The following is a 26,856-nucleotide window of genomic DNA, read 5'->3' as shown; positions in this document are numbered from 1 at the left end:
TGGAGCTAAAAAGATTAAGCATCACTGATCTAAAAATTCAATTTGCACTGATCAAGTTCCTTTTGTTATTTTTATTTAGCCATCCAACTGACTTTAGTTATTATCTGTTTCTTTAAGCTGCTACTTTCATTTCAGGAACACTTCCCTTATATGGATAATATTTCGTTTACGAGTGTCTGGATAAAGGAGATTTTACAGTAGTGTAGCATGCAAATTAATTCAAAAGGGGATTTTATGTTTATTTATATGTTGTGGCTTCACTGCTTGACAACAATCATTCTGTAAGTTTTCTCTGAAGTTATTGTACTTAGGTTATTCGGCAATTTTGTTATTAATAGTGTTTTGTGAAAGTTTATTTTATTTTTTATTACAGAATCATATTTTCATATTTTTTACTCTTTCTTCTTTCTTTTTCCTGTTTAGCCCCCCCCCCCCCACCAGAAATGTATTTTTTACTCTGTCCATTCGTCTCTCTCTCTCTGTATATATATATATATATATATATATATATATATATATATATATATATAGTGTGTGTGTGTGTGTGTGTGTGTGTGTGTGTGTGTGTGTGTGTGTGTGTTGAAAAAATAATAGACGTAACTCTAAGAAAGTGTTCGAAGATTGTTTCTCTTTCTCAGCATACCAATATGAAACAAGACCAAGTAACTTCCAAGAGTGGTATTGGAGTAGGGAAAGTGAATGCTACTTTAAAACAACTTGAAGAAACTGATTCTTTTTCACTTCAAAGGAGATGTAAATATGGCTGTAAAAGAAAAACTACTCCAAAAACTGGATCGGTTTATAGTGAGAAAAAGCAAACTTGATCCAAAATTATCTGCTGTGAACTAAAATCAAGAGTTAATAGTCAGTGGAACAGATTTACACATGACAACTGCTAGATCCTGACTTCTTGGAGCTGAGTGGAAAGCTCATCAGCCAGCTAAAATGCAGCTTTTAACACCAGCAATGTACAGAAAAATGCTGTTGTAGGCCAAAGCACATGCTAACTGGGCCAAAGAAGACTGAAAAATGTTATGTTTTCTGTTGAATCACATTTTTATATTCAGGGCCAAAGATACTAGAAAAATATCAGATGAAATTACATCAACAGCTCATATCCAAAAATCATTTAAATATCCCCAGAAAAAATGTTTTGGGGTCACTGTTTGAAGGCTGATTATTTGTTCATTACTTCCAGTAGATGGTATGCTGAAATGTGATGAATTTATCAAGATTCTGAAGAAAATTGCTTTGACACAACTTCAAAACAGATTCCCACTAGGCAACGGAGTGTTCCAACAAGATTTGGCGTCATCCAAAAGTGGAAAAGTTTTTGAAACAAAACATTAAAGTGCTCCCATGACCAGGCAAATCCCCAGACTTAAACCCAATTGATAATCTGGGTAATAGTCAAAAAACGACTCAAAAATGAATTCTACTACAAAAATTGGCTTCATTAATGCAGTAATACTTGTTATGGTTTAATGATGAAGAAATCAAAGCAAGAAGAAGTGTAGTACACTTGTTGAATCGATGCCATACATACATGAAATGATTAAGAATAAAGGAGAATATATTAATTTTTAAATATTCACAAATTGTAAAGGTATGACTTTTTTCTAAATAAAGTTACTTTTTATTAAATAACATCTATGTTTACATTAATTTCACGACACTAATAATTTTGACAAATGTTAATTATGACCTTGAATAACCTTTTAAACTACCAAACAATCACATAGGTAGGAATTAATTTACAACAATATTTACTTTAAGTTTGATTTGCATGAATTACATGAACAACATGAAGTATTATTGAATATTTAAATAAAATAAAAAAATTTATAGTACAGGGGTTGTACTAACGAGAACTTCAAAAATTGTTAAAATTTCTTGTGAACTGAGCTGAATATTTTTGTTACCTTTAAAGTTTTTAAAACATTAGTTCACAAAGAGATTTTATGGACAAACAATTTTCCAGGTAAGTAATTAATGATTATTAAAGACAGCACTCTGAATTTAATACATTAAAAGTTTAACACAATAGTGTCTGGAATATGCTGACCCCTTACCTCGTTAAACTGACCCCTTACTTCAACAAGAGTGGTTGGCTAATTACAAGGTAATACTGTTATATTATCTTTACTACTCTAAAATAATAATCATAAAATATAAACTGTTCTCTTTCTATAACACTTTAAAAAAATACACACAGACGTAATACAGTTCTAATGCAAGTAATGATATATTCCATATAAATAAAAATTTATATGTATGAGAATATAAATGTGTAGAGTATGATTGAAGAAATTCTGAGGCTATAAATAAGTCCTGATTTAAATTTAACTACCATCCCTCCCTCAAAAAGTCTTCTGCTCTGCAATACTTTGCTCTCAGCACTTTTCCCAGTGAGGGAATTCCTTGGAAGGTCTGTCCTTTAAGCATGTCAAGAACCTTTTATGATTCACTATAGATCAACATAGCAGTAAGCCTTTAACTTGTAATACATCTTAAGGAAGAAAAAATTTTCATGGGCCAAAACTGGCCAAGTACAACAGAAAATGAAAGACAATTATATTACCGGAGAAAAATTCATGCATTTTGTAAAATGTATGGGCAGGAATATTTTTGTGATAGATCACCCAATTGTCTTCCCTCAGATGCCTTAGAATGTTTTATTATAACACTGTTTTAAGAGTGGCACGGTCTTGGGATCTGGCACAATCCCAAGAATGTCATAGAAAATACTGAAGATCAGAAATTTGAAGATCTAGTTTTTTGAGACAAAAACTTGAAGATCAGATGATCATATTATTCAAGCTTCTTAATTTTATGCAAATTTTCACGGGAGTTGTGCTCACGGGAGTTGTCCTGACCTTTGTTCATTCTCCAATAATGATGGTGCCTGTTGAACTGCAAGTACATATTTAAAAAAACAACTTGTTAGCCTTATCAATTCATTGGCATAGGCCAATTGGATCATCTCAAAAATCTTTGGTGCAGATTTCCTAAGTTTAAAGCAGAGATTGATATTATCTCTCAGCTCTACTTTGCTGTACATAATGAGATTGCTGATGCACTTGGTCACAAAACATATCTTATCACAAATTCTGACAGATACATTAAGATGATACTCAGATACTCAGCATACTGACTCATGAACATTATTTCTTGCCATTGCTGCAAATTCAAGCCTATGTTGCAATCTTAATAATTTTATAGGACTAAACTTTTAGGATTGCACCTCATAATACTTATCCTTAATATTTTTAATTTTTAAGCAAATAGAAGAATAAAGGATCGATAAAAAGTCCTATTTCATTACTACAAAAACAATATACAATAAGGAACCAGCTTTAATTAATTGCCAGAATATGTTTTGTAAAAGTCTTAACTGCTGTCCACATTTTATAAAAAATGTATCCCTTAATAGTTATAGTTTGGTGTTTCCACATCTTTATATTTATTCAAACATAATTCTGCTTTATCAGCATTCGCAAATAATTGTAAATTTAATTAGAGTCTCCAGGAAATTATTTTACCCTGTTTTACATGAATCAAACTATTTTACTGAGTTTTACAAGAAAATTCCCTAAAAAAACAACAGGAAATATATATTAGTTCTGACACTGGTGTACTAAAGGATAGATACCTGTGGTAGATAGGACAAACTCTTTGTACTCTCTGCATAACGGTTAACTGCTCTCAATTCATCAAGGGTCATATGATGATTATAATTATGACTATGACTATGACTTGCGGTCCCAGTACCAGTTGCACTACTTGATGATGAACGACTGGAACCCTGTATAGAAATTAGAGGAAAGTTGACACTTAAAAAAGTGATTAAACTATCATGTTTACTAATTCTATCAACTCAATCCTCAAGGTAATCTTACACTTTAATGTTGAATACAGTCTCAATCATCTGTAACCCCTTTCCATGAAAACATCACTACAAAGATTTTGTACCAAAACACAAATATAGCAAAGAATGCCAAACCTTGTACAGTATGTCAACAAATGCATTAAAATTTTCAAGAAAGAGACAGCTATCACAGCAGAACAGCAGAAGGAAATAACAAATGAGATGGAAGCAGGTGGGATGAATTTCCAATAGAACTGTATAATCTGATTCTTTAGTTATTTATACATATGACATATTATAATGTATGATCAGAATTTTAATCTTAGATTATAAATGCAAGATGATATGTAATGAAATGGTAGCATCTCTGCCTTTCATCAAGAAGTTCTGGGGTTCAAGTCCCAGTCAGGTCTGGTATTTTACACACACAATACAAAATTCATTACCATCCATCATGGCAAATATTACTGGGATTCAGCTTGTTACTGTTTGAATAAATAAACAAATAAGTAATAGTAAAACTAAAAGAATTTATTATTGTACGTATTTCTACAATAAAAAGCAATCTAATGTAGTAAGTTTTTAATTTTTATCATTTACCACTTGCAAATAAACTGAGATCTTACAAAACTACCATATCTAAAACCATATAAACTAACCATAAATAATCATAAAACTGAGACAAGTAAGTACATCCAACATAAGGAATTAATATGTTCAACAAGTAACTGATAATTACAGATATAAGGCTTGTTTGTAAACAGATATCAGGGATGAATCACTCACTCTAGCTGACTTAGTTACAACAGAAATTTTATAACAGCGATATAGAATTATAGAAGGAAATAAAATCTTCCACTTATAAGAATTCTAATAATAAAAAAAAAAAAATATGATTTAAAATTAAACAAAACGCACACACACATGTGCGCGCGAGGTCTGTAAATAAAGTAGTGAGACTAGTTTTTTTTGGAAGCCAAAGTGGGAACAGTGTAAAGTTTCTAGTAAACATATGGTTATATAAACAGTTGATTTACATTAGGTATTAATATTTTTAGTCTCCAGTTGCCAGATAATGAATGCTCTGTCACGAACCCAAGATTTTAGGTGGTTTAAAGCATTTTCAGATGGCCAGGAATCAGTTGCGGACGATCCATGCTCTGGAAGACTGCTAACGTCAAACAGTGACAATAATGTTGAGTGAATCAGAGACTTGATATGGTACAACTGGCGATTAACTGTCAGAATGATTGCAAAACAATTGAATTTGAACCGTACCACAGTTTTATAAAATTTTGACAAATAAATTGGACATGATTTGTTTGTGCAAAATTGGTCCCAAAAAATCTCACTGTTGAACAGAAAAACAACAGGATGGAAGTGTGCTGTGATCTTCTAGGGCAAATTGAAACAGACTCTGATTTTCTAAAAAAAAATGTTATTACTTGTGATGAATGTTGGATATTGGAGTACGACCCAGAAACAAAATGCCAGAGCAGGGAGTGGCACACTTCAAACTCACCACGTCCCAAAAAAGTAAAAATGAGGAAATTAAAAATCAAAACCATGCTAATTTTTCTTCAATACTAATGGCATTGTCCATAAGGAGTTTTTGCCTACAAGACAAACTGTAAATCAATGTAAGTTTACTGAGAAATTCTTGAGACTGCAGAAAAGAGTTGCCTGTGTGAGACCAGTCATCATAGACAACTGGAAGCTGCATCATAACACTGCATCTTGTCACACTGCATTCTCAATTAATGAGTTTTTGGCAAAGAAAAACATTCGTGTAGTTCGTCAACCACCTGACTTGAGTCCCTGCGACTTTTTCCTATTCCCAACTTTAAAAATAAACCTCAAAGGACACCATTTTGGAACAGTGGAAAACATTCTTAAAAATGTAACTGACCATCTGAAGTACATTCTGATTTCTGAGTTCCAACACTGCTATGGAGGGAGGGCAATCCATTTGAAGTGTTGTGTGGCTTCCCAAGGGAACTATTTCAAGGTTTATAAGAGTCCGTGTATAATTAATTGGATTGTAAATAAAAAGTTTTTCTGAACCAGTCTCATTGCTTTATTTACAGACCTCCCATATATATAAAAAATCTATAAAAAATACTACAAAAAAAAATAGTACAAAAATACTCTGATATTCTACTACTAACAATTTCAACCTTTTAGATTCCAGCTGCACAAAAAAATTAGAATGCACCCTTTAAAAAATTCCATCTATAACTAATAAACAGTTCAACTGAAAAAGAACTTTCTATTAACTTACCATTATTAACTACATTATGTGTAAGTAAGTATACATTTGCATTAAAGACAGATCCTCTTTTGCATTCTTATTAGGATAATTCAAAATTTGTAAATGTTAATTATCATTGAAAAAAATTCTTTGTAGCTGAAAAAGTATATGAAAAATATTCCTAGTTTCATTTTCTACGTACAGTTTTTTTTTACGTAAAAAAAACTGAAGAATATATATACTGCAATCTATAATATATCTCCAACTTATATAATTGAAAATTTTTTTTTATTATTAATGGTGAGCTTTTATGGATATAAAAATTAATTGTTTATTAATTTTAATAAAAATAAAAATGTTTATTTACTATTATATTTAAATATTTCTTTTAATAAAAATTAATTAAATTACATAAATAACTGTATACTAAAACTGATATATCAAATTTTTAGGTCACAACAAACCATTTGTAAAACCTAAAATCATATGTGATCAAATAAACAAACACTTAAATGATCTTAATAAAGAGTAACAGGTATTTGCATAAGAAATAAATCACAAATAATGATTAAAGAATTCAACATTAATAAATTCTTTTAATAAAAACATTTACTGCAAAACAATAATAAGAAAAATAAAAATTACGTTTTTTATATAAATAATGATAATAATAAATTTATAAATAAATATTATAAAGAAAAATACAATGTTGTTAACAAACAAGCAAAAGCATAAAAATTTCACAAAACTAAATCAGATACCTAATACTCCAATTTCTTACCTGGCTAACCTCTAAATTTTATATAATATGACAATTAAAATATACTACTTTAATACAGTAAAATGAAAAAAAAACTAATAACATTTTTTTGTAATATTAAAATGTAGTTATGTAGCCCTTTAAGCTTTATGTAGCATATGTTTCTTTACTAAATGGTCATAAGGTATATGAAAAATACAAAATATCTCAATATACATACAGCCTATATTACTTCTGAATAATGCACAGAGAAAATATAGTTTCAACTATATGTATTCAACATTTAATAGATCAACCTTAAATACAGAACAATTGAAATAGGATGACTTACCTTATTTCAGTACATAACAGACGCGCTTTTGCGAATTTGATTTGCATCAGCTGCATGCATTATACAGCTGATGATAAAAATCAAATTCACAAAAGCGCTTCTGTTATGAAATGAAATAGGGTAAGTCATCCTATTTCAGCTGTTCTGTACTTAGGCAAGTCAGGGGTTTGAACTATAAAGTTGAATTCACTAAGGAAACTAGGAATAAATTCCATTGTTGCAAACAACATTTCTTGTGGTATGTATTTATTGAATTTGCCTCTATAATTATGAGACATTTACTCACAACAATAGCAAAGAAAAACATTCATGCAGTTGGCAAAGAACCCCTCACAGAGTCCGTGCTTCTATAAACTCAGTTAGTTAGTTCAGAGGGGAATGAAGTAGGATAGTCAAGATGTTCAAAAGAAGCCTACAGCAAAGGGTGAGTCATAAATTCACTGCTGTAAATGTCTACTGGGGCATTTACATTGGTGGCATCCCAATGAAATGTAAAATGTAAAAAGTTACAGGGTCAAAGACGACCTCCGTTAAAGCCCATCAGGGCTATGACCGAGAGGGGGGAGGGGTTGGCGACCAGAATCATCGTCCCCTACAGGTGTTGGGATGTTTCTGTACTTAGGGTTGATCTATTAAAATATATTTGTATTGTACAGAGGTATGGTTATTAAAAGAATTACTTTTAAAAAAATATATATAAAATAGTTATTCATTTATATATATATATATCTATTGGTGATATTTATTTATTTCACTCACATTTACAAGAAATATAAAATTTTGATTCACATGTTTTAAAGACAGTGCACAAAAGTAGTACTGTGCTTCTTGACCACCCATAGGAATCCTTGCAACAAAAAGATAAAAATAATATTGCCTAATTATTTAAAAAGATTGAAAATACGAGTTACTAAAATAATAGATGCGTATGATAGATGTGCATGTGTGTATGTATGCACACACGCACACACACACTTAACCTGTACCTTCCAACTATAAAAAAAAACTGGAAAGAGCAGGTAAAAAACTTAAAACAGAAAACAGGTATAAAACAGAAAACTAGAAAGCTTTGTAATAAAGATAAGTACGGAATGATTTTCTTCAAAAGTTGCAGTTATTTTGTAACATTTATCATAACATAACAAAATAGCAGAAACTGTATACATCCATAGTGATAAAGATAAAATAAATCATACAATATTTTAGAAAAACTGATACAATCAAGTAACTAGCGCTCTTTAAATTGAGTTCATCACTATTAGTAAGTAGTTTGTCATTCCCATCTTCTCATAATATTCATTCATAGTAGTTAACTATTTTTACTTCTCTGATATGCAGAAAAAATTCAAAATCATCAATCCAATCAAAATATAATAAAATACAAGAACATATATCTTCTTCATGCACCTTCATGAAAATACATGAAGTTTTATCTTCTTACATAAAACACAGAATACTATTTAGAAATTAGATTTAATGTGGCAAAATATATATATATAATACTATTATATATTTAGAGTATATTATATACCCCTAAATATAAATTAACAATCTTCATAATTACAGAAACCTACCTTGAAGAGGCCATTTTCTTCAAGGCTAATCGATAAACGAGTGCAACTTTCAAGGAGATTATTCTCTGGTATCATCCCCAGAGAGCTGCACCCAGGAGCATCATCCATTGAATCTGGAAGGTGTATAAGAGCTGGGGTTGACTGACTCTCCTCCTGATGAGACATAGCTGAGGAAGAGAATAGTAAAAATAAGAAAAGAATTTTAATTTATATCCACAAATTAAATAAAATCTCTATTAACAAGATATGTAATCAATTGAAATTAACAATATTGGCAGAATACATACACACGATTAATCTGAAGGTATACAGTAATATCCATTTAACTAATATGAATACAATATATATATATATATATATATATATATTAATATAGGTATCTTAAAATTTGCTTCGCTTATAGTAAAAATTGAAGACCAACACTATAAGACTAATACTGCAAAAAACAGTTCTATAGTTAAGTATATTTTGATAACATGACTGAATGTATGAATTATCTACAACACTATAATTTTCTATTGTGCTGAAAACAGTCATGTGATTTACAATAAAAGATATAAAACGTAAAGTCAATTATTCGCACAAGCAAATGTATTTTCTGTTTGAATGACTATTTATCTAAATTCAGGCTTGCTTATATCAAATAAACAACATTATATTTATTGGGATAACAACTACTCTAAATAAACTTAATCAATTATTCATTGATCTTTATCAATTCAAATTCATGTGCTGATATCAGTGATTTCAAATTATACATTTTTTATGCACAAGTTTTTGCAAATTCAATTCCTGTACTATGTCTATAACTACAAAATATAAATTTACTTTATGTTTTTGAACATCCTAGACAACTAAAAATTTTGGTAAAAGTATCCAATACAGCACTCTTACGGTACAACAATCTGTAATCTCCCTGTAATCAACTTCCTGTAATCTCTACCAAAGTTACATTTAAAAAAAAGAAAAAGTATTTAGATGTAGGTTAAAAAAATTACACTAATTCAAGAATAATAATATGAAAGAAACAAATCGAAGAAAAAATTGTCAAAATTATGTGGTTTTTTTTAATATGAAATATAAATGTTTCTTTCTATATGAACAGGAACAGTAAATATTTACCTGACAAGAACAAGTGAATCAATTTCAGGAATATGATAAAATAGAAATTACAATTAGAGATCAAGACTGAAAAAACCATGGTCCAAAGGATGTTTCAACTGGCGAGTTTTATTCAATTACTCTATTATTTAGTGGTTCATTTAACCAACCAAATATTTGTATACAAACAAGGAGTATATAACGTGAAAATATGTTATCAAGATAACAATGAACCTGCTAAGAAGGAAATACAAAGTCTAGTTTATTTACCATAATATTTTTTTATCTTGAAAATTTTTCAACATGTACATCATCAATAGACACTCATACTAAAATATTACATATATGTTGTTATTATTACAGTTAGATTATTATATAACTATTAGATTTTGACATATGTGTCAGAAAATATTAGGTATGTAACCAAATTTTATATTTTCTGCTTATGGTTCACTGATCTTGATATTTAAAATTTCAGCAGAAAAAGATTTAAAATAAACAGATATATGCACATCTAAAACATTACGCCTTTTTCATACTAGATTCATTTTAAAAGCTATCCTGATGTAAACAAACCGCATGGTGTTGCAATAGACTGTCTCGAATGTTACATGTACAAATTATATATTTTACACATACAAATTATATAAATACTGATGAGGAATCATCTATAACATTACTGCACTAACACAACTGCATACACTGCAGTAAAATCTTACTGCTACACACAACAGTTAGGGTAGCTCTTAGGCTGAACACAGTATACTCATTCTTGTATTGATTACTATTGTAAATATGAGGAAAAATCTTGAATCTGTTTTAAAAATACAGGGCGTTTCATAATCTTCTTAGGAGTTCGAAAAATTCAGTACAAAAAAAGTATTTCACTTACCTAAATGAAAGTTGTACGAGGTGATGCAGAAACTCAAACAGTTTTTGTTAAAATCTATAAATGTTCAATATGTGCTCCTCTGGTGACACGGCACGTATCAACACGAAAGTCTAGCCCTTGCCAGACTCGTTCTAACATGTCATTTTCGATAGAGTTGATTGCATTGATTATGCGATCCTTTAGCTCAGTGATATCGTGCGGCATTGGTGTCTTTCACGTAACCCCAGAGAAAGAAATCACATGGCGTGAGGTCTGGTGATCTTGGTGGCCACAGCATAATGTGTTGGTCTTCTTCAGACACACGTCCTATCCAGCGCTAAGGTAATGTTGTGTTAAGGTACTGTCGAACCTCATTATGAAAATGGGCAGGACAACCGTATTGCTGGAGAAGTCTTTGAGTAGCTGAGGCATAAGCCATAATTGTAACATATCCAGGTATATCATGCCGGTTACTGTCATCTCCATAATGAAGAACGGCCCATACACTGCCTCACGAGAGATCGCACAAAAACCATTTACTTTCAGAGAATCCCGAATGTGTTTCACATAAGCATGTGGGTTTTCAGTTCCCCAAACTTGCACGTTATGACGGTTTACTTTTCCACTAATATGGAAAGTAGCTTTATCGCTGAATATTATCTTGTTTAGAAAACTTCATCTAACAACATCTTTTCCTGTAACTGTAAACAAAAATTGAGCCTATGTGTTTTATCTCCATCAGAAAGATGCTGGATTAAATGAAGATGGTACGGTTTGCATAATAAACGTTTACGGAGAACTCTCCACACTGTTGTTTTTGGAATTCCTAATGCTCTGCCTGCAGCCGCAGTCGATTATGACAGGCTGCGAATGAAACTTGCATGCACACGTTCGACATTGACTTCTGAGTTTGATGAACGACCAGTTGATTTTCGCTTGCACAAGCAACCAGTTTCACTGAATTGTTCATACCATGCACGAATTGAATTGTCCTTGGTGGCTCCTTATGAAATTTCAACCGAAACGCACATTGCACAGAAATTACTGACTTTGACAAGTGAAATTCTAACACACAAAACGACTTCTCGCTTTCCATGGCAGCCATTTTCTCTACTGTCGACGCCTAGCGAGCAAATGGTTTACTAACTGTCTAGTATATGTGGAAAAAACTATATAAAGTACTGTTTCATACAGTACTTGTTTTATTCTTATGAGTGAAATAGTTTTTTGTTAATGAATTTTCGAAACTCCGAAAAACATTATGAAAAGCCCTGTATATATTTTTAACAACTTAAGTACCTCTCATAATATAGTCAGCATAACTATGAACAGAATTAATTATTTAGTTTTAATTTTGTACAAGTTGCCCCATCATTTGCTCTTAAAAATCGTAATACATTATGAAGTAACTTAAATCAAATCATTTTAGAAAGAGAGAGAATAAATGTGAAAGAAAACAGTTTTCTACAACAGAAAATTTAATATAATAAAATTCTTTTAGTAGTATTATAATTTTATTAAGCTTTTATTTTACTAATTTAGCTGTAAAATTGAATCAGTTTCTTAAATTCCATTCAGATTCAAATAAACAGAGTCCAACTAATACTTTCTTACTGCCAAAATGCTATCTTCTTTACACATTTTTCAATAATATAAAATTATAAAGCACATGACTATATATATATATATATATATATATATATATATCAGTTACAAAGCTAAGAAAAATATATATATATATATATTTCATAAAAATAATTTAAATATGTTATTATCAAGAAGAAGAAAATGTTGCAACAGAGTGCCATTAAAGAAGGAAACTTTACAAATACAAAGTGATAATTAACATAATTCTATAAAACTGAAGAACAAAAATTAATTTTTTTTACCAATGATTGGAGGAAATGTGATGAATTGATCAGAAACTGCAGTCCATGAAACTGAACTGAAAAATTCATCATATAATGCGAAGATCCATGAAGAAAAATACCATTAACAATAACAAATGCATTATAAATTGGAAAACAAACTTAGTTATAACACTTACATTCAAGATTAAACCTTAGACCCCATCTCTCACATTCATACTGTAACCAAGTTTTTTCTGTTTCCATTGGAAGGGGTCCTGAAATTGAAAACAATTTTCTTTGTAATACAATTTAAATTGTCATATTTGGATGAAAGTGAATGAAATGTTTCAGCCAGCTGAAATTATTTTTACCAAAACTCCTCATTATGAAACTATATAGGCTTTTAATCTGCACAAAGGCTTGAATAGCACGTCATCACATGATAAAAATAAGCAGATACCATTATGTTTAGCTTTACTGAATTTAAAAACATAACGTAGTAATAATGCTATAGTTTTTGTTTATGCCATAACCTTTATGGTAGTAGATAATTATAGACGACTTGACATAAGTCACAAATTACTCCCAAAAATGGCACTGTCATTGTCAATAATTACCAGTCTTATGTCAGGCTACTGAGAAGGAATGACTGTTTTTTAATGTTTTCTTCACCAAACCAACTATATTACATATAGGTATGCAAAACATAATGGACCAAGCAATATCGAACTCCACAGGTGACACCTTCACTCAGTTCGTCACAGAGATTGGCTGTATAAAGCATCATTACTTTCAAAAAGATACTGAGATATTAAGAAATGTATAGCACGTACAAGTAGAGATTAGTTTAGTTATCTGATTCATAATAAACAAATTAAAATACTCACATTAAATAATATATTAATTCACACATTACAATTATATAATTTCATAATACTACAAATAAGCAACTACAAGAAAATTCCAGTAATAGTATAATCAACACAATATTTAAAATGCATTACAAATAATTACCACAGTATTAAATGTTTTTATAACAAGTAATACATTAAGCTTATGGATAAAAAAACTAAAGATAATTATATCTTTATTTTGCACTCTCTTATGCAACAGAATTTTCTAGAAGCATTAGTATACAAAAACACCAGAAAACAGGACAAGTGAAAAATAAATAAAAACTTGTTACATCCCAGTAAATGTTACAGTGTTATGATTAATACTTGTTACATCCCAGTAAATGTTACAGTGTTATGATTAATATCTTTTACTGGATTCTACAATGAATTGTTGTAAATTTCTAGTTTAGATTTTCCAAGTTAGATTAAATACATCACACTGAATGCATGCATTAACCACAAAAGTTTTACTTTAAGGCAGATTTATTTGTGTTAGTTTTTAATTGATTTTAAACACGCTGTTCAATTTATTTTAAAATAAAAATGGTTATAATACGAGGGCTATTCAGAAAGTATGGAATGTTTTGGAATTTTAAAAAACCAAGTACAAGAAAAACTTTTTATTATATACATGTGAAAGAGGGACTAAAATACTAATTTTCAACATAATCACCATACAAATTCAGGCACTTATCATAGCAGGGGACAAGCTTTGAAATTCCTGTGTCATAGAATTCAGCTGCCTGTGATCTCAACCACTCAGTGACGCACCCATCTTGCACAAAATTTGTGGTAGCCTAGTTTCTGTGAAACAATTTCAAACAATAAAGTCTGTGAAACTTTGGGGAAACATAGAGAAAGCTCAGTTATTGTGAAACGGCAGTTTTCACGAATCTTTTCGTCAACTTTGGAGACCAGATCGTCAGTCACAATGTTCGGACGTCCACTCTTCTCTTTATCGTGAACGTTTGTTCGGCCATTTTTAAACTGAATGCACCACTTCCTGAGAGAACTTTCACTCATTATGTTGTTCCCGTACACTTCACACAGTTCCTGATGAATTTCTATTGGTTTTAAGTTTTTTGCCAACAAAAACGAATCTGGCGGGATTCTCTATGAGAAATGTTTATCCATTGTTACCGTGCAGCATTTATTCCAGAGATGGTTTGAGACAGAACCATCAGGCCACAAAAGCATTCTAAGATAATATCAACAATATAAAGACACTGGTTGTTTGTGCAAAAGTAGAAGCAATGGGTGCTCAAGCATTTGAAATGAAAAAGTGGAGAGAATCAGGGCTAGTTTCATTCATTCAATTTTGTTTCCTAATAAATTACATAGTTATAAAGATAATTAATCAAATAATATTACAATGAGATTTTATTACACAAAACAATAAAGAGAAATTGATGATCCTACTTCCAAAAGTATCCAACTCAAATTACTGTATATTCTCTACATAATAATTAGCATATAGTGTATACTTACGTAAAAAACAAGGTGATGAATAGTAATAAAAATGTCACACTATAAATAAATAGTAAGTTAATATTATTTATATATATATATATATATATATATATCTACAGTAATAAATATTAAAATAGAAAAATACTGTAACGGTAATCTCATTTTTGTTAAATAAAATGTCAGCTTATGTGTGAATTCAATAAAAATAAAAAAATTTAATAAGAAAATTCCAAATAAATATCGATGTGTGATCAAATGTCAATTCTGCAACAACATAAAAACAAATTTTGGTTTCAAGTAAGTGGCTTAAATTAGTTACTATGCTTTACACTACTATGGTCTAATAACACAAGATGTCTACCTCTCAACAGAACAATCACCTAACTAAAATGGGAGTTGTCTGTAGTCGTCAGGATGTTAAGAATAGATCTTAAAAACATTTATGTCCTAAATACTTAACTTAATTTTGCAATTTTTGAGATTGTTTTCCATTTCATGAACGTTTTCCCAGAATATTTTGTAAAAAGGTAACAACTATTAATAATAGAAACCTTTGTTAAACAGGGATAGCAGATCTGCTACTGCCTATATTTTTCATATATTATGTAGCTTAATGACACACTCGGCAAGAAAAAAATAAACTTTAGCTACATTACTTTTATTCATGCTCATTTGATGAAAATTCTGTTGGATGGAGTTGAGCACAGAAAAGCAATACTGGCTCTAAATCTTTACAGATCGGCAGTTATTGCCTATTAACCCAATATATGATTAATATACACAATTATGTGAGTACACAGTGTTAACTGTAGAAACAAGATAAAAGTTAGATAATAAAAATATTTTACTAATAAGCAAAAGGCACGAATACTTATTAATAGTGAAAACAGTAATAGATAAAAGTGATTCATGCATATAATCAACAATTATATATTTCTAAAAATAAAATTTAAGAAATAAATATTTATTCATTATCAACTTACTAGAAACTGTATCTGGAGGAAATCTAAAACTGAATATCCAATTATCCTCAACTTTTAAAATTCTTCCAGTGATTCGGGCATAAAATTCATAATTAGTTCTTCCAAATAGATCATAAGTTCCAAAATTATCAATCAAAAATTTCATAATTCTAGTGGCTACCTAGGTAAACATATGGAAATTAAAACAATTCATTATCTTGTTATGTACTATAATACTTTTATACTATTTTTACAAAACAAAACATTATGAATACTGAACTACAACTGCATACAACTATCAAAACAAAATCCAACATATTAATTAAAAAAGCATAAATGGAAATCTTACACAGACAAAAAGAAAAGATGATTTTTTTAATTCTATATATTAAAAGTATACATCAGCTAAAATATATACATTATGCTTTTTTCTACTGAACATCTCTTATTACACAGTAAGCATCACAACATAAATAAACTACACATTAAATTTAATATTTTTACACATATATGAAAGTGGGGTGAAAAGTTCCAGGCCTCACACAGAGATGGGCATTAGTACGCTTAACTTCTCAACAGTCACAAGACTCCACTATTAATTAGTTTACTATAAGAGTTTCAGGTTGCTTCTACACTTATATAGTATTTACTGCCGGTCAAAGTGCTGAATTAGGGTGTTTTTTTGGAAAATAGAAAAACTGCAAATTCGTGCAGTGATTGAATATTATTTTCTGAAAGGCTAAATGCAAAGAAAATTACAGAAGAGCTTAATACGACATTGGGAGACTCTTCTCCATCAAATACAACAGTTAAACACTGCATCGCAGAGTTCACAAAGGTCAAACACATATTGGCGATGAACTACGCAGTGGACACCCTTCAGAACTGATTACAGCAAAAATGATAGAAAAAAATGCATAAAATTCTTTTGGCAGATTGATGAGTGACAGCGAATGAGTTAGCAGAGTATGTAGGTGGTAAACAGAACACATGTGCAAGCTATGCACTAGATGGGTGCCATGTTTGCTCATGCCGAACCAAAAACACTGCCAAAAAAGCATTTCAGGCGAATGTCTTGAGCTCTTTCGGCACAATCAAGGAATTTTTTACATCAATCTGTGATGGTTGATAAGAATTGGGTTCATCACTACATTCCTGAGACAAAACAGTAGTCGAAACAACGGATTGAAAAATGTCAACCTGCTCCAAAAAAAACGTGAAAACAATGTTATCCTTTAACAAAATTATAGAACTGTTTTTTGGGATGCACATGGATAATAATTTTCATTGATTATCTTAAAAAGAGTGAAACAATAAATGGCGAATATTATGTGACCCTTTGTAGAATCTCAGCAATGAAATTAAGAAGAAATGACTGCATTTGGTAAAAAAGAAAAAGTGCTTTCCATCAAGACAATGCTCAGTTCACACTTCAGTCATTGCAATGGAAAAAATCAACTAATTACATTTCAGATACTCTAACACCCTCCATATTCACCTGATCTAGCTCCCAGTGACCATTGTTTGTTAACCTAAAAATGGCTTAGAGAGAAGAGATTCGATAATGAAGATATTGCCACCATAGATGTTCATTTTAAAAAGTTGAATAAATCAATGAACCAAATTGGCACAGTGCTCTTGTGGAATGCTGGGCTGAGTGTATAGATGACCTTAATGGTGATTATATTAAAAAATAGATTAAAATTTCCCCAGAAAAATGTTGTTTTCTTATCTTGGAGGCCTGGAACTTTTTATCCTGGTCTCGTATATATTTAATATTATAAGAAATATAAACCACCAAAACACAATAATTAGGTAAGTTTTAAACTTACTGTATTATCTTCCAATAATCGATTTTCACAGGATCCAGCATTTTCAGTTGGTATCGAATTCTGTTACTACATTAAAACATATTCATTTTATAACTTGTCAATTTGTCAAAAACTGTTTTCTGTTTTAGAAATTTTGAATTTATTATGAAAGTACATGCAAATTCTGCTATCCAGTACTGGAACAGTATATTCCAGTACTTTTCTATTCCACTCCAGAATGTACTTCCACTCCAGTACTCCAATACTGGGCAGCAGAATTTGCATATATGTTTATAATAAATTTCAAATTTTTTAAAATGGACAAAAATTTAAAATTTTGTTATTGGCAAATCATAAAATGAATACGTTGTAATATAGTTTTAGAATTCAATAACAACTGAAGATCCAAAATTCCGTGAAAATTGATTATTGGAAATTAATATGTTCAGTTTAACTTATCTAATTACTATGTTTTGGTGGTTTATATTTCATATAATATTAAATTTTATTAACACAATGGTCAATATGTTAAATGAATTTTCAAAAAGCTATATATATAAAACTAAATTAATTTATTATAACAAATTAATATTAAATTATAATATTATATTTATATAAAATATGTTTATTTTAATTATACGTACTTATAGACTAAATACAATATAAATGAACAATTTAATTTTAACTTTTTAAGTCAGAAACAAATTAAAAACAAAAACTGTCTAAACCAACGTTTATTTTCTGGCAACCTCTGAAAGTCAAAATCTGAAGAGGAAATGATTACAATTTTTTTTTTACTTTTTACAGGGTTTATTTTTTAAAGCTTATTAAAAGATTTTACTGTTTGCTAAGTTAATCTCTTACTTCCTGAGGCATAGACTTCTAGGGTAACATAAGCCATAATAATAGAATTTATAAAAAATTCCAAAACAAGCAATCAGAATTTTTTTTAAACTTTGATATCATGATTTGTTTTGAAAGGCTTTCGTAAGACTAAACAATAATTCAGCCTTCCCTATACCATCCTATCCTCTTCATAGAGTACCATGTCTAGACTTCCCAGTAATTAGACTTCTATGGCTATTTAACAACACCAAGGGAATATTGAATTGTCATACAAAGAAACAATCTTTAGTAGTAAGGGTGTATTTCATACAGACATTATTTTTTAAAAATAATCTACCAGTTAACATAAAAATACATAAAATTTTTCTAAATTCAAAATGGAAACAAAAAGATTATCACTCTTAATTTTTTCTTTTTCCATATATCACTCTTAATTTTTTCTATTCAGAAAATATATTTAATAAATTTAAGAATTAGGTTAGTTTTTTGTTTTATCAATGAAACAAAAAAAAAACGGATTCTGCCTATTCTTCATGTTCTCATTTTATATTATAATTACTAAAGATTATTATTATTATTCAATTGTTCACTTGAATATTGTCTTTTAAACTATGCCACATAGTATTTTACAATACAATAATTTTCAAAGGTTGTTTTTTAAATTTAACTTATATTAAATTTCTACTTCAATATTTAGAAATAACTATGTCTAAATCTGTAACATACTAATACAATGTCAATAAATGATTCTATTCTAATTGATTCAAACAGAATAGGATTTATTTAAAACTGTAACAGCCATCAATAAAGATTTAGTACTTATACTTTATATTATTTTTCAATCCTTCCTCAGTCCTATGTAGCATAAACTGCAAGAATTTTAAACATGAATCTCTTTAGATAAACATGACTGCATAATTTACATTGTTCTAACAGTTCAGTCCACATACTCAAAATAATAATGTGGTTCCAATTTCTGAATGAATATCACTTAATTCAACACATTTTTAATGTGTAACATTATAACTACATTTTAAATTGTTTCTGGGCTTTTTTTTAAGTAGGGCCTTTTTCAGTTGTGTAGTCAGAGCTTATGGTTTTTTTTCTGAAAGATTGACAGTTTGAGGTCTGGTCGGTTTTTATTTTAAAGTTAATGATTCCCTGATACTGTCAAGCCACCATTCTATAGTTAAATTCTTATTAAAAACATATTCTGGTCTAGTGAACCATTTTTTTGTTTCCAATTTTAATTTAGTAAAATTTTATTGATCTTTATGTTAAACGGTAGATTATTTAAAAAATAATAATAATGGCATACCCTTACAACTTATTAAAAACATATTCTAATCTAGTAGTGGTTACCTCCAGTGACTGGTTCTCCAGTGAGTGCTATAGGCACTCACCATGCAAACAAGACCTGTCTCTGTAGGGGCCAAAAAGAAATGCTCCCGATGTCTAGAGGCTGTTAGGTTATTTCACAAATCAATCAATCTCTTCTCAGTGAACACTAAGTAGCAATTCTGAATCTATATCTTTAAAACAGGGGTGTTGGCTGTCATACACTTGGTTAACTGTAGGGCCAGCAAATCTCGAATGTTAAAGTTTATTTATCTCTCACCCAATATTTCTGTTCTATAAACTTTAATAAAACAAAAGTAAAACGTACATTTTACATTAAGTTATTTTATCTTCTAGTACTATTTTATTCCTTCTAGCTCTAATTGAAACCAAAAGTTCAAGTTTGTCTTAGAAACTTGAAACTAGAATTTTTACTGCGAGTCACATTACATTTTATACACCATTTAAATGAAAAATATTTCAAATATTTTTCATTATTGTAAAACAAATCACTGTAGATTTCAAAGAATAAGTTAAAGCAGCAAAAAACTAACATGCAGTCATGTAAGGAATACTTTACAACCCAAAAATAAGATTACTAAATTTCTAACGGAAAATAAATCAACAACTGAAGAAAATACATCAAGTAAAAACTTTAATTTTTTTTATTTTTTGAGCCTTCTAATTTTTAATCTTTAACACGGTCTGGAAGTCTACAGAAAGATCTTAAATTTATGTGAATAACAGTTTCACATATAGACAAACACTTTTTTTTAATAAACTTACTATGCATAAACCAGGTTGTATGACAAACCTCTATATATATTAACTTTTTAAAAGCAATTCTTTTAATAACTTTAATAACCATACTCCTCTGTACCAATACAAATTAATTTATATTTAATAGATCAACCCTAAGTACAGAACAATAGAAATAGGATGACTTACCTAATTTCATTACATAACAGAAGCGCTTTTACGAATTTGATTTGATTATATATATATATAATGTATGCAGCTGATGCGAATCAAATTTGCGAAAGCACTTACAAAACTGTCTGTTATGTAATAAAATAAGGTAAGTCATCCTATTTCAATTGTTCTGTACTTAGGGTTGATCTATTTAATATAAATTAATATATATATAATATTTAATTGGTATAATGGAATAGATAAAACTTACATTTTTGAATTTTAAAATTTATTAATAAAATTGTGATAAGACACTTCAAAAAAATTGTAAATATAATATGTGATAAATGACATAGTACTAAAATCTTACAACAATAAAACTTTAATATTTCAGTAAAAATAACTTCCTTTTTTCAAATTACACAGAAATTCCAAAGTACCTTTCAGAGCTAATTAGCAGCACTTTCTTCAATAGAGTTATGAGAGGCAGGTTTGTTAATTAACAGATGAGTATCATTGACAGTACTCCAAATATAATAACTCCACTGTGAAAGATGCTTTCTGTAAGATCCTTTGGAAGATCTATTTCTAAATATTTTGAAATTACATTTAAAAAAAAATTTTTAATTTTAAATTGTTTTAACACAATCCCAGAATTGGTAATTTTATTTTTAATTTACACATATGTGTATGTCGGTTGTGTGCATGCGGCCGCGTATTTGTGGAATAATTTTACACAATTGTTTTCATAAACTAAATGTTACACTGTATTTTTTTGTAATAAGACTTGCTGATTAAACCATATTTTATTCATTAAATAAATTATATTTTAAAACTAAGTTTACAAAAAAAATTAGTCAATAAAAATTAACTACATAATAATTTTATCTTATTCATTAAAATGTTTTATTATGTTACTTATTTTTAATTATGTTATCTTATTCATTAAAATGTTTTCATTAAAAGACGCTTTAAAATCAGTTTTTTTATCCCCCCTTTTTATTTTTCTTCTGGGCTTTTTTTAGTCACCAGCAATCAGAAAATAAAGAAGAGTTAACACATAATATATTGTTTAATTTAATTTTTTATAAACTTCATAAAAAATAATTACTTTATTCTTTTTATTTGGGAAGTGAACCCAACTAAGTGAATATAACATAGCGCAGTCAATGCCAAAAAAAGAAAAAACATAAAGCAATAAAACTTTTAAAGTACTTCTTGAAAATAAAATTATAAATAGTACATTTTTTTTAATTAAAAACTACAGCTAATAATTAAACTACGCTTTACTAAAGTCAAGCAGCATTTTTAATATAACATCTCAAATTTCCACATTTCCACTCAATCATTATTTTCAGACTTAGAAAATAATGATGCATTATTTTTTTATTGTTAACTAGCATAAAGATTCTCCATTTTAATGAGATTTTATCACTTTCTTCATTGTTGGAAGTTTCCCAACACAACTGTAAAACAGTAATAAATCTTCTACTTATTCTGTGTCCACACTACACAACTTCCTACTTACAAATTTATATAATTTTAATAAGACACAGATAATTTTAGTCTTGATAAATTACAGCATAGACAGAATACTCAGTGCTGATCAGTTAACAGCTCTCACTGTATATGTTTAAACATAATTGAGATATTTTCTGCATGTATTCTTATGTATTATTACACATATTAAACTGTAAGTCAATTCCTTTTTAAGTTTTAAACACATAAGCAATACTAAACACATAAGCAATAATTTTAAACTGTAAGTCGAGTCTTTTACGTTTTTACATATATTTAATACATATAAGCAATAATTTTTTATAACTCATGTGCAGTTCCTCATTTCATGTTCAGAACCAAAAGTGATGAGGAATATATATTTTTTTTATTACAAAAATTTACTCACTTATATATAAATAGTAATTTAAAATCAAAACTGAAGATGATCTAAAGTTCAAAAAATATCTGTTGGTGAGTGCCGTATTTATCACCTGTTTGGTGTTTCAGTGAGTAATATTTACAATTAATAAATTAGAATAAATACTATGTTTAAATTATAAAATATATGAATACGTTAAGTAATAACAAATAGAAATAATACTTGCATGCATTCAATGCCCAAAATATACACACATACATACACACAATTGTTCATTCAGTATGAATAGAACTCAGGAATAATTAAAAATCATTACATACTCATACATCTATTAATCTATTATTAAATAAGCATGCAAAGTGAAAAAAAATATATAAATATATTTTACAAAAATTTTCATCTAATTATAAAAAAACAAATAAATATATATATATTTAAAAAAAGAATTTCCAATTTACCCTGGTCAAAACTATAAAGCAACTACGTAATTAAAATTAAGAAATTATAAGTACAAGGAAGGATGAGCTTAAATGTATCAGAAATATTAATGATCCTCATGCCAAAAAATATGCTTGGAAATAGCAAGTAAATAAATTTTTGAAAAAGTAACCGAAAAACCTCAGGAAAAAATACTTACATGAACTTCAGCCTAGATAATGAAGCAGCCATTTACAAAAAGAAAAGCATTAGCAGAATAGTTTATATGTACATTTTAACACATTTGCAATTACTACCTAACACAGCAAACTAATAAATGTGCTCAGTACTTATAGTTAAGTTATACAAAAGTTTTGTACAAATAAACAACTAGTAGTAAGAATTATATAATAAAATACATTCAAAGTTATCCAAAATATTTATATTATAAATATCGTTTAATAGTAAATGAGTGTTAAGTACAAATTCAAATATTACTAAACCACAGGGTGTAACATCATCTAACCTTAAAATCACCACTGAAAAAAACATGTCCATTAAAATGACAGCAAAAAAAAATTTATTTTTTAGGAATAAAGAATTGAATGCATGAAAACTAATTAAAAAAGGCATGTACAAACACATTAAACGATATTAGATTTAGTACTATGCGATACTAAAGCTTTATACTGATTGAAGCAGGGATTCATCCAAACCAAAATAAAAACAGGGGTGTTTGCGAAATATATAGGGCATCTAGGTGTAATTCTATAGACACTTTTGAGATGAAAATTGTAAAAACAAGTACTTAACCAAAACTGAAACTCCTTGATTACTTATAGAAAGAATACAAAGTCAAGACCACCTCTATAGTTCATAAAACTTAAGTATTTAAAATGGCTTTACATACTACTTAGTGTATCAGTGTACTGCAATGTTATCAGCATGAGTATGAGAGGTGATGTACATATGGTCAATCTCTAAGTATGGTCAATCTCTGAATAAAAATCTGGTTAGATAAGCAAAAAAAGAGATTAGTTCTCTACTACTTAACGACTAATACATACTATGTGCTCAAGGAAACATAACAGAAAAAAAGATCCTATCACAGGATTAATTATTTTATACAAGATAAATCATTATATAAATTGCATGTTGCTTGTAATTGATTCTACATCTAAAACATGAAAGTTTTTTTTAAGAGCTCATTCCAGAATAATATCAAGTTTTACTTGTGCATATAAAAGTCTAACTTAATTCATACAAATAACTCTTTGGAGTGGCCAAGAACATTTCACAAGTTATTGGTTTTCTCTGGATTTTACTAGCCATTTTCAAAGATGAATTCTTGAAGTATTGGAATTAATCCAACAATAAAAAATATGGCACAATTTATTGATAAGTAATTTCATCTGCAATCAGTTTGCAAATTAATTAATTAATTTCCCTGAAGTAAACTGTTATTTGAAAGTAAAAGGTAGCTGATCAATGTTTGATAGAACTAATATTCACAAGTATCTATATCTTGAATTGATTTATCAGAAGTGTTACTGATTATTAGTAAACAAAAATTACCCAAATTATTAACATACTTATTTGAGACTTACACAGAAGTTATGGGCTGCTTGCAATTCAGCTCAATAATTAGAACTTTACCTAAGTTTTTACCTGTTGATAAGCACATCAAACGGTGTCAACAGAAGTCCATCTTTCCTATTGCTAGATCAATAATGCTAATTATGAAAACTAATCTTTGTAAGATCTCTAAAATGTTTCGTCTCAAGACACAACTTAACAAAAGTATGATGTGTCATAGTAGGAAAACAGACTTTCCCTTTCCAGACCGCTAGGTCAACAATACCACCTTCAGAGATAATTACTTTTGATTTCATCAGTAAAAGACATGTAAACTCTTAGTACCATACAAAAACAGTAATCTCAAAAACACTTTAACATTAAAAACTGATAGTACTTAGTATAATGATTAAAATTTTTGTTATTTTGATTTCCTTTAAAGTTATCACTAATACTATACACCATAATATAAGTTTTTAAAAGCAACATATAAAGAATATAAGCAGTAGAATTTAATCGCATGTAAAACCAATTGAAGATCGGTCAGCAGAACTTTAGAGGTATAAAGGTATAAGCACAGAAAGAACGGAGATCTGACAATTAGGTAAATAATATAGCTGCAGCTGTCAATACATGGATTCTTTAAAATCAAATTACATATTATGATGATTTATAAAATTAATTTAATGCAAACAAAAAAAATGCATTTCATACACAAACCCACCTACCAATATCTCTGCCAATCTGGATGCAACGTAGCATATCAAAAAAGTTTATGTATTCATTAAAATCAAAATGATTTATATTTTTATTGATTATTTCAAAATAAATATTATACAATTTATTAATGTAACTGAATGTAATATCATATGATACAGAAACTAGCAATAAATAAATTAATATTATCTAACACAATATACTTTTATTTAAAAAAAATCTTAACAATTGATGTACATTTTTACTTTCAATTAAAATTATGACAATTACTGTTAGAATAGTGTCATTTTATTAAGATATACTTCAAATAAGTTGTAAATATCTATTGGCAAACCAACTCTTCTCTTACCATGTACCTCAAGACAATTTTGATGTATGTTGGTGTTTTAAACTGTACTTTTTTTTTGTTCTAAATTTGAAGAATATTAGATTAAAATTTAAGATTAACTACATTTTTATTTAAACAATTTTTTTAATATAATGTAATTTTGTGAAGATATTTATAGTAATTTGTAATATCAGTTATTAACAAATCATTCCTACATCTACCTCTTGGTACTCTACAGAAAATTTATGATTAAGTGTATTTTAATTTGTAACAAAACAAATCATGCATATTTTTGTTACCTTTTTATACATTTTTATTTATATCTTTAAATATTTATAAAAGATAATGTAATCTGCTACCACAAAACATGACTACCAGTATCTAAAGAAACCTGGATGAAATCTAGCACTACCATAAATGTAGATTCAATTTTTTTTAAATTCAAAAGGTGATACCCAATGAGTTTCTTAGTGAAAATTAAATATAAAATAATATTCAGAAAATCATTTTATAGATACAATTATTACAGGAGCTACCAGCAAGTCACACCTGCCATGAACCTCACAACAACCATGTACTTGACAGTTAAAGATGAGCGATTGAGGAATCTCTCCCCCAAAAAACTGCCTAACTAAGTTTATGTTACAACAAAGACAAAGCACTGTTATGAAGAATAATGACAATCTTTTGAGGGCCTCACAATAAACCAAGTTTATTCTAGTCACCTTTATACATAAATTCCATTGAAAGAAAGGCCTTAAAATCCCAGAAAATCATTGCTGTAAGTTGTTTAACTTGAATTGGTTTGAATTTTTGCAGATTTCTGGGAGAGTTTAATATGATGCAATTTGAATAACTAACACATGCTCTCCGGAGTGAAATAGACACCTAGGTTTTGATACAAGTAACAGCCCAATAACCAAATCATCTCCATATGTATCCTGTAGCTGCAAGATATCAGTACTGAATCCCATTCTTCTGATTTTACCAATCAATCCACTGCCATAAAACCCATTATGTATCAATTTTGTCATAGGTCAGATGTGGGGTGTCGTTTACAGAGTTCTCGGGCATAAGAAAAAAAAGACATTCTTCTGTT

At 28.9% G+C, this 26,856-nt stretch overlaps 1 protein-coding gene across 2 annotated transcripts in view; it reads right to left on the bottom strand.

Annotated features, from left to right (window-relative positions):
- The window catches only part of RhoGAP71E (Rho GTPase activating protein at 71E), a 79,930-nt gene that overhangs the window by 15,709 nt on the left and 37,365 nt on the right, over window positions 1-26,856 (bottom strand). The window contains exons 5-8 of one of the 2 annotated variants that reach the window (XM_075358531.1): window positions 15,956-16,115; window positions 12,804-12,881; window positions 8,785-8,951; window positions 3,653-3,805 (exon numbers count right to left, since the gene is read on the bottom strand). In XM_075358531.1, the coding sequence (XP_075214646.1) occupies window positions 3,653-3,805; window positions 8,785-8,951; window positions 12,804-12,881; window positions 15,956-16,115 (558 nt within the window). The remainder of the gene's footprint in view (window positions 1-3,652; window positions 3,806-8,784; window positions 8,952-12,803; window positions 12,882-15,955; window positions 16,116-26,856) is intronic. The other variant, XM_075358532.1, reaches the window with a different exon arrangement.

This window comes from Lycorma delicatula, chromosome 2, assembly GCF_047948215.1.
Source record: "Lycorma delicatula isolate Av1 chromosome 2, ASM4794821v1, whole genome shotgun sequence".
Lineage (NCBI taxonomy): Eukaryota > Metazoa > Arthropoda > Insecta > Hemiptera > Fulgoridae > Lycorma > Lycorma delicatula.
This window is presented reverse-complemented; position numbering and strand designations above follow the sequence as displayed.